The sequence below is a fragment of the Eumetopias jubatus genome, unplaced genomic scaffold (genome assembly GCF_037043125.1).
Source record: "Eumetopias jubatus isolate StellerSeaLion01/CBP00866 unplaced genomic scaffold, mEumJub1_p1.0 scaffold_3, whole genome shotgun sequence".
NCBI lineage: Eukaryota > Metazoa > Chordata > Mammalia > Carnivora > Otariidae > Eumetopias > Eumetopias jubatus.
In genome coordinates this window covers 118,925,585-118,940,321 of record NW_028274809.1, presented here as the reverse complement: position 1 = coordinate 118,940,321, position 14,737 = coordinate 118,925,585, and the positions used below count along the sequence as shown (strand labels likewise).

Here is a 14,737-nt window from a genome sequence, read left to right as displayed (position 1 = left end):
ATGCACACAGCAAGGCAGCGGCTATTGTAAGCCAGGGAGAGGGCACACACCAGAGCCTGACCATGCTGCCACTAATGGTCCTGGGCTTCCAGCCCCTATAACTACAGGAAAATCGTGCCTGTTATCATCTAAGCCGCCTATGCTGTGTATATTCACGGTGGCCTGAGAGGACTGCCGAGGGAAGGACAGCAGTACCCTCTCCCGTCTGTTTGCTCCGCTTATTACTATATATTTCCATTTCTGTGTCCAGTTAGGTGCATTTATGGAGAAATTTAGCTCATTTCAGCTCCACCAACCCTCCCAAGAACAAGTGGCTTGAGAATCATGCAACAAAACCAACCACAGATTGAAAGTAAGCAAATGACAAGCAAAAAAGCTGAACTGACTCTTCTTTTCCTAACAAAAGCTCTTCAAATCCATTTTACTAGGTTAAACATTAGGATAATTTCATCAAATCAGATGAAGTCAACCAAAAGTATTCAAAACAATCAAAACTATTAACATGAGTTGACCTCCAATTGTTAACTGAGAACCTTGGTAAATACATGTTGAGTCTTGAGATAATAACTAATGATAGTTAATATATATACAGTTACTTAATATACATATTAAAGTTTCATGGTAAAGTGTTTTACTGATGGGACATGCGATCAAAACAGTCTGGAGACCACGGATATAAATCTCGAACTTCTATGAGTGCACTAAGCCCACTCTCAATTGGATGTCTTCTCTCAGACAGTCCTGAAACTGAAACCAGTCAGCGCTCCTTCGAGAGTGACAGTTTATATAGCAAATCCCAAAGATATATAGAATAATTCTGAGAATAACGAACAACATCCCAAATTCAACCCCAAATCCTTTTATAACTGTATCTAATATAAAACAGTAAGGGTAGCTAAAAACCTATGATTCAAGTTTTGAAGAGCTGGCTTTAAGAGAAAAGGGTAGATCAGCATTTAAATGATCAAACCCAACCTCATGGATTTCAGGAAATTTCTTTGTAAAACATCCCTGCATTTCTGACCCCAACAACAGTCAGACCTCTCCCTTTGTTCTCTGTAAGCATTGTCCCTCTTGAAAGGGATGCTGATTAGCATTTCTGAGTAAGCTTTTGCCGTCTGCTGAGTGATTCAGCCATGAGTGGAATACACACTTAGATGCTACTTTCTAGAGAACTATACAAAAGCCCACGTGACTAAACTCTGACCACAGAATTTTCTGCATTTACTTTGCTACCTACTTTTCAACTCCTGTACAAGTAGGTCAGATGTTATGCAGACTCTCAGTGAGGCAATGTTGCCTGATACCCAAGGAGTAAGTATTCTGCCATCTAATTAGCACAACAAACATGTCAAGAGATGGTTCCAGTCTCCTCTGACCATCATCCCTTCAAAACCATGTCTGTCTCCAATAAAGGACCCAAACATTTCCCAAAGCACCAACACAAAGACAGGAGTGTAGTAGACATTTCCTATTCTCCCAGACACTTCTGGTTTTTCAAATATTTTGAGGTAAGTTTGTCCTTACAGAGGAGTCGCAAAAAATAGTACAAAGAGTTGCCATATGCCCTTCACCCAGTTTCCCCACGATGTTAATATGACCATAGCATAAGGATCAAAGCTATTAACATTGGATGTCACCTACCTCAAAAAAATTACTAAAGCAAATATGAAAATAACACTGACACAATACTAATCCAGCTACACCGTTTATTCAATTTTTCCACTAATGTACTTTTTCTGTTCCAAGATCTGATTCAGAACTCACACTACATTTAGTTGTCCTAGGTCCTTAGTTTCCTCTAATTCTGGTTCAATTTTAAGTTGTTTTTCACAAATCCTCATACTCAATTCTTTTTGTCAGTAAGAAGGAGAAATGCCCCCAAGCTCACAGAAGACAGTAAGACTTAATAAAATTTGGGAGTAAGGGAGAAGGGAAATAAGTTACTAAAACTCTCAAGCCAAATGCCTTTACCTATTTTCATCAATGAGAATGGCACAGATGTGTCTTTGATCGAATTCAAGATATGCTCCATATCCACCCATACAAGGGTCAACTTGATAAAGAAATTACCATGTGAGTCTGTTCTCCTAGATATTTGCTGTTTCTGTAGAAACATCAAATACAAAACTGGCCCAAGGCTGGCATGCTTTTCTGTCTCTAAAAATACACTTCAGGAAAGCTCATGCTTTCAATGGTTACCTGAAATACAGTGTTAAAGGTCTCCCAATTTGAATATTTTTATCTGCACCATGCCTCAAAAGCCTCATCCAAGGGTGTAAACCTGATAATGTTCTAATTACAAGAATCTTCTATGGCATTAGTTGCTGCTGGTATGTTCAAATTAAGGACTCCCAACATGCAGTGACATTCGTGTGCAGAAAATACAGAGCCTGGTTTGGAGATTAACCAAGTGTATCTACCTCTAAACTAAATCATGAAGAAACGAATGAGTGAATGGTCACTAAGTGAGGAGATGAGATTAGCTTGACTAATCATCTCACTATGCATACACACATCAAATCATGTCGTACATCTTCAATATATGCAAATTAAAAATATATAAATAGATCAATAAAAGCAGCTTACACAGAACATCTTGAAGCGGTTTCGAGGTAGGTAACGGGAAAGCTTTCAACAGAAATTACTTTTTTTTTAAAGATTTTATTTATTTATTTATTAGGGAGAGAAATAGTAAAAAGAGAGCATGAGAGCATGAGTGGGGGAGGGGTTGGAGAGGGAGAAGCAGGGGGCTCGATCCCAGGACCCTGAGATCATGACCTGAGCCGAAGGCAGACGCTTAACTGACTGAGCCAGCCAGGCACCCCAGAAATTACTCTTGATGAGGATTTCTATATATATTTACCTTTGCCAAACTTGACAGAAATAGCTGTCTCAGATATGTAAACTTTGGTTTTTCAAACAATCATCTTTACATGAATCAAAGGGAAGTTATGATTCTTACCAGGGCCTCGGTATTGTTTCTGTTACGCTTTAAGCAGCTTATGTGCTACGACCAGATGCTACCTAAATTCCTCAAGCTTTGGAAGAGAATCATGCATCCTTTCAGCACTCAGTAATATTAGATCTAGAACAATATATGTCATCTATCACCGCTATTCATGCACAAACTGGCATCTGAAGATTTTGTGCCCTTCATTCCTTAAGACAAACATGCGCCCTCAGACGTTAGGATTCCAGCACAATACTGTAAAACTTCCATACTGTCAAACCTACCACCCAGTGCTCAATTCCTTTTTCTAGAAAGGCAAAATTCTATTTTAAACTTAGCTTAGCAAAAACAATATTAAGCAATTTTCCTTTAAGATAAACCAAGAAGAAATGCATTAACTTGACAAAGCTCAAGTTATTGCTTTAATGAAGATTTTTGTTAGCTAGAACTCCCACCTGAAATGACTCATTCAAAAGAGTATCTGTAAACATTCCCAACTTGCTCTGAAGACCTCATTTCAAACTGCCTCACAGCCTTGAAACTCACTATTCCAAATGGCAGGCTGATAATCACATAAAGAATGCATACACCTGAGCTCGATTGAATCCATTTGCTCATTCCTTTGATCAGTAAATTTCAAGGTATTTTCTGGAAAAAAAATTTTAACTTTAAACATTTTTTTTTTAAATTAAAGATTAGGGGCGCCTGGGTGGCTCAGTCATTAAGCGTCTGCCTTCGGCTCAGGTCGTGATCCCAGGTTCCTGGGATCGAGCCAGCATCGGGCTCCATGCTCGGTGGGAAGCCTGCTTCTCCCTCTGCCTCTGCCCCTGCTTGTGTTCTCTCTCTGCTGTGTCTCTCTGTCAAATAAATACATATAATCTTAAAAAAAAAAAATTAAAGATTCACCACCAGGTCGCTCTAAATAGCAAGCTTTCCATAAGCATTTAATATTTAAGTTAAGACACTGAAGAGGAAATGATATCATTCATACGAAATGTCCAGAACAGGGAATCTACAGAGATAGAAAGGAAATGAGTGGTTGCTCAGGGCTGGCGGAAGAAGAGGTAGAAAGAGGACAGCTAAAGGGTATGGATTTCTTCTGAAAGTAATGAGAATGTTCTAAAATTGACTGTGGTGATGGCTGTACAACTCTGAATATACTAAAAAACATTAAATTGTGTACTTTAGGTAGACGAATTAGATGGTATATAAAGTATATCTCAATAAAGCTATTAAAAATATTTAAGAGGAGACTGTACACCAGAAAAAAGATCCCCACCAGTTAGGTGGACATATACACAATACATGTGTATGTATGTACATTACAATATCCCATTAATTACTTCTCATTTCTAGAGAGTGAAGAAGAGGGTGACTGTCTTCATAATTAAGGCCCTAGAAAAATCAGCGCTTAGGGGAAAAAGACCATGTCCTATTTCTTCATGATTACAATAATCCAAATTCACTGGCTTCAATAATGTTCTAAAATTGACTTACACCTACTACAGCTTCAAATCAATCACTGGTGTTATTTTCAGTGTTGAGAACAAGAACAAGGTTTAGAGAGACATCTACTGACATGGGGCAGACCCTCCCAGAATTTCAAGAAATTGCTTGGGATTTGGAGTTACCACGTCAGGCACTCCCCTAGGGGTGCCAAGGCCATAGTCAACTCCAGCATGACCTTACTCGTACTCACCAGGCCCAGCCTCTCTATTGGATACATTAGTTGAAACATTAACCTTAGATTTTCATTGCCTGTCCTGAATTGTACCATTCAACCCCTCACCAACCTTCCCCACTACCTGACAACCATGTCCCTCCTTAGCAAACTCTGATCCCTTTTCTGAAGTCAAAATGCCAGGTACCCACAAAGACAGTCACAGTGCAACTACCATGATCCGAGGCTCCAAGCCAGAGGGGGCCTGGAGTAGGGAAGGCCAGGGAGAACACCAGCCTCCTGAGGTGTATAGCAGCCACAAAATCAATACCCTTGACTCCTGGGTCTGTCCCACCTGGTCTCTTCTTTTCAAAAACTGACTTAGAAGCAAACAATCTGGGATAAATACTCTATACTCCTGCCTCCAAAAAACAAACAAACAAAAAACCCTTTCTCAAAAAAAATTAAGAAAAAAAAATAATTTATCAACTCCATCAAGTCCCTTTTATGAAAATATTCCTTTGAATAGTTTTATCAACTTTTAGCAAATTGTCATGGCCAAGAAAAAAAGTTTAATTAAAAGAATATCTTTATAAGACTTGACTTCAGCAATATTAAAGTATGAAAATAATGTGGCTCAACATTTTGTAAAATCCTTAAGCTTTAATGCCAAGAAGTTTTATAATCAGTTCCTTAATGAACAAAAATTCACATTACCACTAGTAATTCCCCTAAATATAGGGTAGAGGTGAAGCAAATACTCAAAAGCCATTTTATAAAATAGCAAGGGTCACATTTTAATTTCTTCAACCCTATTCAGTGTATGCTGAAACATATTCACAGGATAAGCCATGAACTCAGAAATTGTATGAATTTTAATATTTAAGATATTTCAACTAATGCAATTATATTCTTATACAAGACTTAAATAGAATATTTGGTATCTATCTATTTTATTCCTAGCCAACCCCACCGTATATTCCCATACTTATTCTTCCCCTGACTCCAGAAAAGTACAAGTGAAACCGTACAACAGGTAGCCACTTGAAAAATCAAATAATAAAATCAGCCTCAAAATTCAGCTTTGCATCTTGATTGCAGAAAGAATATTGAAGCCACATTAACAAGGCTATTAAAAATCTTCACCTTCCATATAATAGAAAATTTAAACAAAACAAAGACCCTTAATTTCCCAACTTTAAGAATGCATAAATGGATACCAAAGTCAAAGAAACTAAGAGGAATTAAGCAAAAATACTACTCAAAAACATCCTAAGATTTAAAAAGAAAATTCTTCAATTTTAGATCCTTATATTGCGTATGTGTGTGTATTAGCCTAACACATTTACTATCTAAAGTATATCATATAGTGAAATATATAGTATAGTACTTTATATAGGAATTTCTTAAACCCCAAAATCAAGCAAAGAAAAAAGAGACTGGATATAATCTTTTTTCAAAGTAATCTTTCCATCTTTTTAAAAGCAATTGAATAGAAACACATATAAGGTATGAAGAAATGGAACTGTATCAGCAATAAAGGATTCCAAATATACTTAAAACCAAATTTTAAGTATATTCACAGAGTTGTGCAATCACCACCTCAGAATGAAACCCCACGTACATTAGCAGTCACTCCCATTTCTCAACCTCTTCCTGCTTCCCTAGCCCTAGAAGTCACTAATCTATGTCTCAATGGATTTGCCTCTTCTAGACATTTCCTGTAAGTGGAATAAGGCCTTCTGTGTCTAACTTCTTTCATTTAGCATAATTTTTAAGTCTCACCCCTTTTGTAGTATGTATCTATATTTTGTTCCTTTTTATGGCCAGTGGTATTTCACTATATGGATAAACCATATTTTATTTATTCATTCACCAGTTGATAGATATTTGAGTTGTTCCACTTTGGGGCTATTGTGAATAATGCTGCTCTGATCATTTGTGTACATGTGTTTATGTGCACATAGGTTTTCCTTGATCTTGGGTGGATACTCCTAGGAGGACTGGTGGGTCACATGGTAATTTTACATTTAACCTTTTGAGGAACTGCCAAACTGTGTTCTAAAGTAGCTGCACCATTATTCATTCCCATCATCAGTGTATGGAGGGCTCCAATTTTTCCACATCCACACCAAGACCCAATGCCTGTTATCTTTTTGATTAGAGCCATGTGAGTGTGTGAAGTAATAACTCATTGTAGCTGATGCCCTGTATTTTTTTTAATTTTTTTAAATAATTTTTATTGTTATGTTAATCACCATACATTACATCATTAGTTTTTGATGTAGTGTTCCATGATTCATTGTTTGTGCATAACACCCAGTGCTCCAGGCAGAATGTGCCCTCTTTAATACCCATCACCAGGCTAACCCATGCCCCCACCCCCTCCCCTCTAGAACCCTCAGTTTGTTTTTCAGAGTCCATTGTCTCTCATGGTTCGTCTCCCCCTCCGACTTACTCCCCTTCATTCTTCCCCTCCTGCTATCTTCTTCTTCTTTTTTTTTCCTTAACATGTATTGCATTATTTGTTTCAGAAGTACAGATCCGTGATTCATCAGTCTTATACAATTCACAGTGCTCACCATAGCACATACCCTCCCCAATGTCTATCACCCAGCCACCCCATCCCTCCCACCCCCCACCACTCCAGCAACCCTCAGTTTGTTTCCTGAGATTAAGAATTCCTCATATCAGTGAGGTCATATGATACATGTCTTTCTCTGATTGACTTATTTCACTCAGCATAACACCCTCCAGTTCCATCCACGTCGTTGCAAATGGCAAGATCTCATTCCTTTTGATGGCTGCATAATATTCCATTGTATATATATACCACATCTTCTTTATCCATTCATCTGTCGATGGACATCTTGATGCCCTGTATTTTAAACCAAGCCCACTCATTCTTGAATGGGACCTCAGCTACTCTTCTAGGTTACTCTTTTAGGTAAAGAATATGCCCCAATGGTCATTCTTAAAACCCAAAATAAAGCCAAGATAATCTAACACTCCTTTAATAAGTGAAGGTATCACCTCCATATAAAATGCACCATTATTCTACCACAAACTCTATCAAGCTATAATCATGCCCAACAGCCAAACCTTTTTCAAAAGATGTCAGGCTAAGCAGCCTATGTAAGCACTAATGCTGTAATGGAATACTTAAACATGCAACGGAGGTTTAACCAGAGCTTTACAGAAACACTGGATTGGAATTCAAGCTTTTCAATAATCTATGTGTAACCTGATCATTTAACTTGTCTACACCTGAGCATGAGTTCCGAGACACTCACAGAACTACATCCTCTGAAGTCACTCACATAAAGTTGTCTGAGTCTGAAAGTTTAATGAAATTTTAAAAAGTACTAACACGCATGCCTAAAGATCTAGCTTTGCACTGCAGAAAGTGAGCTACAGGAGTCAGAGAAGGCGGGTGCTACGTGCAGCTCTATCGATTAGTAGCTGTATCACCACAGGTACATTATTTAACATCTTTCTATCTCAGTTTCCTGATCTGAAGGTAATGCCTTCAAGAGGTTATGAGGATTCCTTGATCTAGTACAGCTAAAGCATCTATCAGTAGCCAGCAAACAAGTAGACACTTAAATGTTAGCGGAAAGATGGATGAAAGCTAACTCTGGGCAAAGTTTCCCAGCAAATAAAGACCTTATAACCAATGTTGGGGACCACTTAGGGCCGAATGCGAGTCCTTGTGACCTGTGGGATTCCTTTATAAAGCACTTCCCCACATTATGGTCGGCAAATTGATAAGGAGAGCTATCATATGGCTTAAAACAGGACTAGGAGGAATTCTTGGAAGGGAGCCCAAGGATGAAAAGATAAGAGACCTCATTTTTGTCAGGGACAAAAGAATAAAAACTTCCTCAGGGCTCACAGAGAGCCTGAGCACAGAACAGATCCTACAGAGAGAAAGGTAAAGGCTGTATTCACATGACTCCATTGGAAGCTCAGGTAGAGACTGCCAGGCTCTAGGGGGACGGGGCGGCGGGGGGGGGGGGGGGGGGCCGGGGAGAGCGGGGACTGGCGGAGGAGAGAGGGGTGGGGGCTGGCTAGGTGTGTGGAAAAGCTGCCAAGAGGAAGACGAACCCCATCCCAGCTGTGAATTAACTGTCCTTGCGTCTCTCAGCCGCCTTCCCCTACCTGATCTGGTTGTCACGGAATTTGTTGAGATGCGGTTGGTTGAGGTAAATGGTGCGGGCTGGTGCCTCCAGCTGGTCTCCAACAGACGTGGCCCGGGACATCTCATCCTCTGCCTTCTTGTAGCCCGAAGAAGGACGAACAGGTCCTGCAGAGACGGGGCGAGGGCAGAAAACACAAAGAAGTCACGCCAGGCAAGAGGCAGCGAACACGGGCTGCGGGCTGGCGGGCGGGGACCAGCTGGGAAGGATGCTCTGGGCGCTGCTGGGCCCGCCTATGTACCTTGGCTCCCCCTGGAGACCTGCCGCCGCAGCTGCTCACGGCTCCGCCCCGCCCCCTCCCGCGCCCCACCCCCGCCCTGGTCCCCCCGGCGCCGAGGAGGGAGTCTCTGCCGCCGCCGACTCCGCCCTGCCCCCTCCCGCGGCGGCTGCAGCGTGAGGCCCGGCTGCCAGAGGCACCGCTGCCGGCTGCAGGGGCGGGGAGGGGCCGCGGGAACAGTGGGGCCGGGGCCTCCCCCCACCTTCCCGCGGTAAGCTCCCTCTGCGGGCCCACGGACTGCGCTCAGGGTCTCGGTTTTCTGGGCTGCTTTGATTGTGCTTAGGACAAAGATACCAGCAAAGGGGATGTGCCCTGCGTTCAGTCACCGCATAAAAGGATGGTGAAAGCACATCTCCATGCCCTACAAACGAAATTCCCAACCCTCCGGGTGATGGGCTTGGCTACCTCATGAGCCTGAACGCACCAGCTGCCTTTCTCCCCAGAAGTGCCCGGCAACCTGAGTGTGGTAGCTTTACCAATCCCAGCTCGCGGAGGGATGCATGATCTTTCATTTCATAGCTCCAGTTAGGTTTCTGTGGTTAAGACACAAGCAAGCCTGTCGCTTTAAGAGTTGATTTCAGTCCTATAGTCAAGCCTCTCTGTGAGCTCAACCTCCCCATAACCTTCACATAGGGAGGTGTCAGCATGGAGAATATGCCCATTAGTCACACTGCTACACCTGAGCACACACAGCCAGTCAACCCCGTCTCCAACTCATCACAAGGGGCAACCCACCTCAAGAAGGGACCTTCAAGGAGGGGTGCCTGCAGCAAAGGATCACAGAAAAATAAATGCCCTACAAATGCAGCCTTCTCTCTTTCTCCTTACATATATTTTCACTCTAGTATCTGCCATGCTTTCCACCTATCAAAGAGATGAATGATGTATCCTGTTTAGGAAACGGACATCTCATTTCAGTCAACATCTACTTCACAGCTACAACAAATATTCACTGACAGAAAAAATCTTGAAACAGAAAGTTCCCGCTATTGAAGTGTGTCATTTTTTAAGTGATTATAATCCTATTATAATCTTTATCACAAGCGGAGGACAATCAAAACGTGTAATCGGTTGAGAGCTGACATATCCCGAAGGGTATTCATAGCTGGGTCCCTGGTCATAGCAACCTGGCTGTTCCCCATTAAGGGACTCCATCCTCAGATCCTCACTCCCTGCCTCTGCCTCCACTCTCCCGGTTTCCTCGGGCTTGGGGTGGGGGCAGGGGGAGGGGGACTACTCTGTCCTCTGCTTATGGACAAGGGGCAGCAGAGAGCAAAAGTCCCTACTCCAATACTCACTTGCCTGAGAGCTTAGGCTCCCACACTTCAGTCAGAGAAGGCTAGCTTTTAAAGCATTTGTTGATTTAAGGCAGATAGGCTAGTTTCAAAAATATTCCCTATAGAGAAATATTGCTTTTCTCTTGGCCCACTTACCCTGCTTTATCTCCAGCATTTATCATCATTACCTGGCATTATTCATCTATGGTCTGTCTTCCCATGGCCAAGCACAGAAGCTCCAGGACAATAGGACATGTTTTGTGCACTACAGTGATCTCAGCACCTACAACAGTGCCTGGCACATAATGGGCATTCATATTTGCTAGTCAAATAAATCATTCTCTTATAAAGCGTCGCTTTGAATTCTCCAGGCAGAGATGCAGTGATATGCACAGAGGGCTCAATGGCCATATACTCCTATGGGTCAGAGTAGTTCATTGCTTAGATTGTATTCACTCAGTGGCTCTTGATCCTTGCTGCACATTATCACCACAAAGGGAGCTCCCACAATTAACTAGACCCTGGGCCCAACCCTCACAGATTCCGACTTGTTTTACTCTGTTTTAAAGTAACTTAAGAGAGGTGGGCCTGGGTGGATCAGTCAGTTAGGCACTGACTCTTAATCTCAACTTCGGTCTTGATCTCAGGGTTGTGAGTTCAAGCCCCATGTAGGGCTCCATGCTGGGCATGGAGCCTACTTGAATAACAATAACGATAATAATAAAGCAACTTAAGGGATATGAGTGGGCAGCCACAGTTGAGAATCACTTGTTATATGCTGCTGGGAACACAAAAAACAAAAGATCTGGCTCCTGCTCTCAAAAATTTTAACCAGTTTAAGGTGCTAAGGTATAACCATGGTTACCAGTAAGCCACAGTTTATGATAAGTGACTAAGAGTGGGCTTGAAAGTGCTAAGGAGGGTCAGGAGTCAGCAGCCTGTTTGTGCTTGAGGGGAGCCAGTCAGAACAGGTATATATATATATGTAGGACAGATATAAAAGACAACGTATGGGTAAGATTTCTATTAGGAAAGAGGAAGACAGGGACATTTGGGGGAAGAATAAGAAAAAGCTTAGGCAAAGGCCCAAATAGACAAGATGTATATGAAGCCAATTAAACCAAACAAACAAAAACCAGCCCTGAGAGTCCAAGTGGGAAACAGAAAGCTTCTGTGGTGGGCGGGGGGAGTGTGGAGGGGTAAAAGACTGGGGAGGATTTAAATGCCAGGCAAAGAAGCTTAAACTTCATCCTGAAGGTCATATGAAGCCACAGTTTCTAAGCAGGAGAGAAATATAATTGGCAGCGATATACAAGTAGGAGCAGAAAGAGGGGAGAATTTGTAGATGAGGAGATCAGACAGGAAATTAATTCTACCTCTAGAAGCAAGGCGTTAAAAAGCAAAAATTAAATGGAGAATGGGTAAAAAACATGGACAGAAGAACCATCTCAAAAGAATACCCTGCAAGACTTTTTTTGGACTTAGTGTGTGGGCCAGAAAAAAAAAAAAAAAAGACGATTGGGTAATTGGGATTTGAAGAAGAGAAGATTGGGACAAAAAAAAGCACTACTGATAGAAATGAGAATGGAGGGGCACCTGGGTGGCTCAGTCGTTAAGCGTCTGCCTTCGGCTCAGGTCATGATCCCAGGGTCCTGGGATCGAGCCCCGCATCTGGCACCCTGCTCAGCGGGAAGCCTGCTTCTCCCTCTCCTGCTCCCCCTGCTTCTGTTCCCTCTCTCACTGTGTCACATAAATAAAATCTTAAAAGAAAAAAGAAATGAGAACGGAAACAGTTTTCCCAAACAAGAAGGATGTAAGTGTTGGATAACAAATATTGGGGTGCAAAACAATTACACCATGAGTGATAGAACTACATGAAATAATGTCTCCCAAGCACCTACCATGCATGAGGCCAGCTCACCTTTCTACACTACAACAGGGCCAGCCCTAGAATTTTATTCTGGGTAGCAATCATTATAGTTTCCCCCTACCTAAGACTCTGATGACTTTCTTCTACCTCAGTGGCTTCATCTTGACCCAATCCTGCTTTGGAGAAAAACATTAATCTTTTCAAAATATCCCACATCTGTTGAAAATGTATCACCCAAAGAAAACACTATACCATATACAGTAAAGCACATTATGACTAAGGTTTCAAATTCAGACTCATGAGATGAATCCTGAGCTAACGCATTTTGAAAATACCACCATGCAAAATTAGAGTAGATGCTTACAACTCCCCCTTATAAACAAGCACGGTGTCAGCAGACAGTGGGAGTTCAATAAATAACTGTTGAGAAAGAAACCAAAGTAAAAAGGATAAAGAGAAACAAGAGTAGGCAAATGGGCAAGCACCAAGCTTGCCTACTACAAAATGGAAATGCAGACGACACAGCTGACGGCCAAGGGCACGAGGGCAGGGACTTTGTCTTGCTCATGGTTCTAGCGCCATCATCCTGAATGATGCCAAGCACACAGCAGGCAGTCTGTAAACACAGACAAATAAAGGGCTAGTGTAGCAGGTGCTTTTTGAGGACGCCTACCCAGCTGCTGAACCCCAGACTCCCTTGTCTGGTAACTGCACCTTTCCCCTCCCACACACAGGCCAGGGAGCCTACAGACAGGCCTATAAAATGCAATGCCCTTCATCCATCACAGCTCTCTGCCCTGGGGACAGTTACTTGGTCCAAGTTGGACTGTTAGGAGTCTTCTGGAAACTGACAGGGGACCTAAGGAAGATGGTTTCTGCATGTGGCTGCTCTATGAACATATACACTCCGGGTCTCTGGTGGCCCTCTCCTACCCCTGGAGTAGGCAGGGAAGGAAAGGGTTTCTTTGGGAATAAAGATGAAGCAGTTTCATGGAGAGCAACAGAAACTGTCCCAACAGCTTTCTGGATTCTGGGTAAAGTCCCCTCCTAGATGCCAGCTATATTAGGGTCTTTGGGTTCCATGACCCACCCTGAATAACCAGAAATGCCAACCAATACGGTAAGGGAGCACACAGAGAACCTATTTTTCCCTTTAAGACAGATGAGCAAGTAAGGTTAATGAGGAGGGAGAAATAACTCTTCACATAGAGATCACCCTGTTGAGGGGAGGCAAGGTTTTAGATGCCTCTGGCACAGGTGCCCTTAGATGCCACAACCCACACCCAGGGAAGCCAGATCTGACAGAGGAACGTCTGCATGGCAACATTTAGGTTGCCTGGTTTGGATAAAGCCCAGCAATAGCTGGAAGGTGATCAGCTAAATAAAGAAGCCCCTCCTCCTTTGAGACTTTCTGCCAGGATAGGAGAAAGAATTCTAAGAAACAGAGATAAATGACAGGCACAGTCTCCTGCTGGAGAGCATTCTCTAAGAGGACAGATAAAGAATAGGAAAGGGGCAGAGGAAAACAGGCTAGTTCTAGTGCACATGCCACTGACACCCACAACTCTGCCATGGGCCCCAGCCACACCGTGGCTCTAGCTTGCCTGTGAATCTCCTCCTACTCACTTTGTCCATGTCCTGGCCCAAATTTGTCACTCCACTCACACAACCTGTCTGTGGCAACAGGGAGGTGAAGTCACCAGCTAGGAAGCAGAGTCCCACTGGCAGGTGAGCAGACAGAAGTGAGGGCAATGCCTCATGTCTCCTCATTACATAAATTAATTCCATGGAGATTGTTCCGGGAAGAGAATGAAAAGTGTTAACAGGTTTCTGAAATTTGTTCCTATCTAATTAAGTATATATTATTTTATGACTATTAATATAATATACATATTAGTGTGAATGAAATTGGTCCAGGGAGTTAAGAACCTCAAAGACTTAAACACAAAAGGGGAGATAACGTAAGGCCAATTTTTACTAAGCATTTCATTGCCTTAAGCAACATAGAAATAAAATCCTTCACTCTGAACTGCAGTATTTTTCTCTAACTCAGAACTCCAGAAGATGCTGGTAAATTATCTAGTCCACATCCCTTGCAAAGAAATCTTACTATCTCACAGTAGAAATTCTTGGGAAAGAAATACTCTACTCTTCCTAAGTCAGAAACCTGTTAAAGTGGTGAGCCTTTTCCCAGAACCTCTGTAACTAGCTCTGTGGGAAGTCAGAAATTGGTTGGACATTGTTGTAGGAGAGAGAATTTGGCTGGTCTCTGTCCTGGCTTTCTGGGGAAGCTTCTAACCCCTTGGAACTATCCCAGTGACTGGACTGTATTTGTTATTCATGGTGGGGCCTTGGGACCACACCCAGTTTTATGCTAATGATGTGACCCTGGTGGGCCCCTAGACCATTTTAGAATGGGGGTTGATCATGTCAGAAAAACCAACCATGTGATTAGAGGGTTGGGGTCTGACCTCCCAACTCAGGGAGGAAAGGGGACTGGA

At 42.4% G+C, this 14,737-nt stretch overlaps 1 protein-coding gene across 2 annotated transcripts in view; it reads right to left on the bottom strand.

Annotated features, from left to right (window-relative positions):
- Positions 1-14,737, bottom strand: part of LOC114212219 (phospholipid-transporting ATPase IB) — a 573,423-nt gene that overhangs the window by 480,955 nt on the left and 77,731 nt on the right. For both annotated transcript variants that reach the window (XM_028106999.2, XM_088022179.1), the window contains exon 2: positions 8,775-8,919. In XM_028106999.2, coding sequence (XP_027962800.1) covers positions 8,775-8,919 — 145 coding nt within the window. The remainder of the gene's footprint in view (positions 1-8,774; positions 8,920-14,737) is intronic.